Source organism: Fopius arisanus, unplaced genomic scaffold, assembly GCF_000806365.1.
Source record: "Fopius arisanus strain USDA-PBARC FA_bdor unplaced genomic scaffold, ASM80636v1 scaffold00031, whole genome shotgun sequence".
NCBI classification, from domain to species: Eukaryota; Metazoa; Arthropoda; class Insecta; order Hymenoptera; family Braconidae; genus Fopius; species Fopius arisanus.
The window spans coordinates 37,256-38,141 of NW_011887770.1; the positions used below are offsets into that span (position 1 = coordinate 37,256).

Sequence of the window (886 nt, forward strand, 5' to 3'; positions counted from 1 at the left end):
CCCTAAATATTGCGGGTAGAATTCACAAACGGATAATCACAGGGAGAATCGAGGGTCGAGAATTCCCGGGAAGGATTACCGGGGAAAATGGGAAATAAATGAAATCTTAAGAAAGCGATGTTACAATTCATTTATTAAGAATTAACTACAAGGATTTCTTCGATCTTTTTGAAAAACGGAGAATCCATTTTAAATTCACTAACGAATTCAGCAGCTAAAGGATAAGTATTTCAAGACCAGTTTTTATCCGATTTCTCGGAACCGAAGGGATATATCGATTTTTTCATATCAACCTTTTTTATAAGAAATCATGATAGCTACAAAAAAGGTATCTATGAAAATATCGATATCTTCCTTCAATTCTGAGATATCTTCAGAAAACTGAGCGTGAACATAAAATGCAGTTTACAATTTTGTAACAGAATTCATCTGTTCTAAAAATTGACTCACTGGGGATTTTTCCATGTGAGCCACGTCCTGGGGTTCTCCAGGGTGATAGCATCGATGTCCTGATTGGTGAAGCCCTTGGAGAACATCCTGGGGATTACGTTCGTCAGGATGTGAGAGTAGCCGTGACCTCCGAATTGTATCTGCAACACCAATCAGTACTAATCAATATTTTTGGATTATTTCTAATATTATCTTTTTTTAAAAAATATATATAAAATATACAATAAAGTTTCAACTATATTAATTGAAAAATGACTACTTTTTTCCAATTAATCATCTCAAAATGGACATTTTTGTTTTAAAAATTTAAATTAACTCGATTTAATTGAAATTAACTCTAAAAATTAAATTCAATTACAGTAAGACGAGTGATTAAGAATCAAAATGGAAAAATACGAGATGTTATAATTATGTGGTGAATAGATAAATGCATTAA

The 886-nt window shown here is 31.9% G+C and overlaps 1 protein-coding gene across 1 annotated transcript in view; it reads right to left on the reverse strand.

Moving 5' to 3' along the window:
- Positions 1–111: 111 nt before the first annotated feature.
- The window catches only part of LOC105265746 (phosphotriesterase-related protein), a 4,206-nt gene continuing 3,431 nt past the window's right edge, over positions 112–886 (reverse strand). The window contains exon 5 of the mRNA XM_011303436.1: positions 112–604. Coding sequence (XP_011301738.1) covers positions 447–604 — 158 coding nt within the window. The 3' untranslated portion in view covers positions 112–446. The remainder of the gene's footprint in view (positions 605–886) is intronic.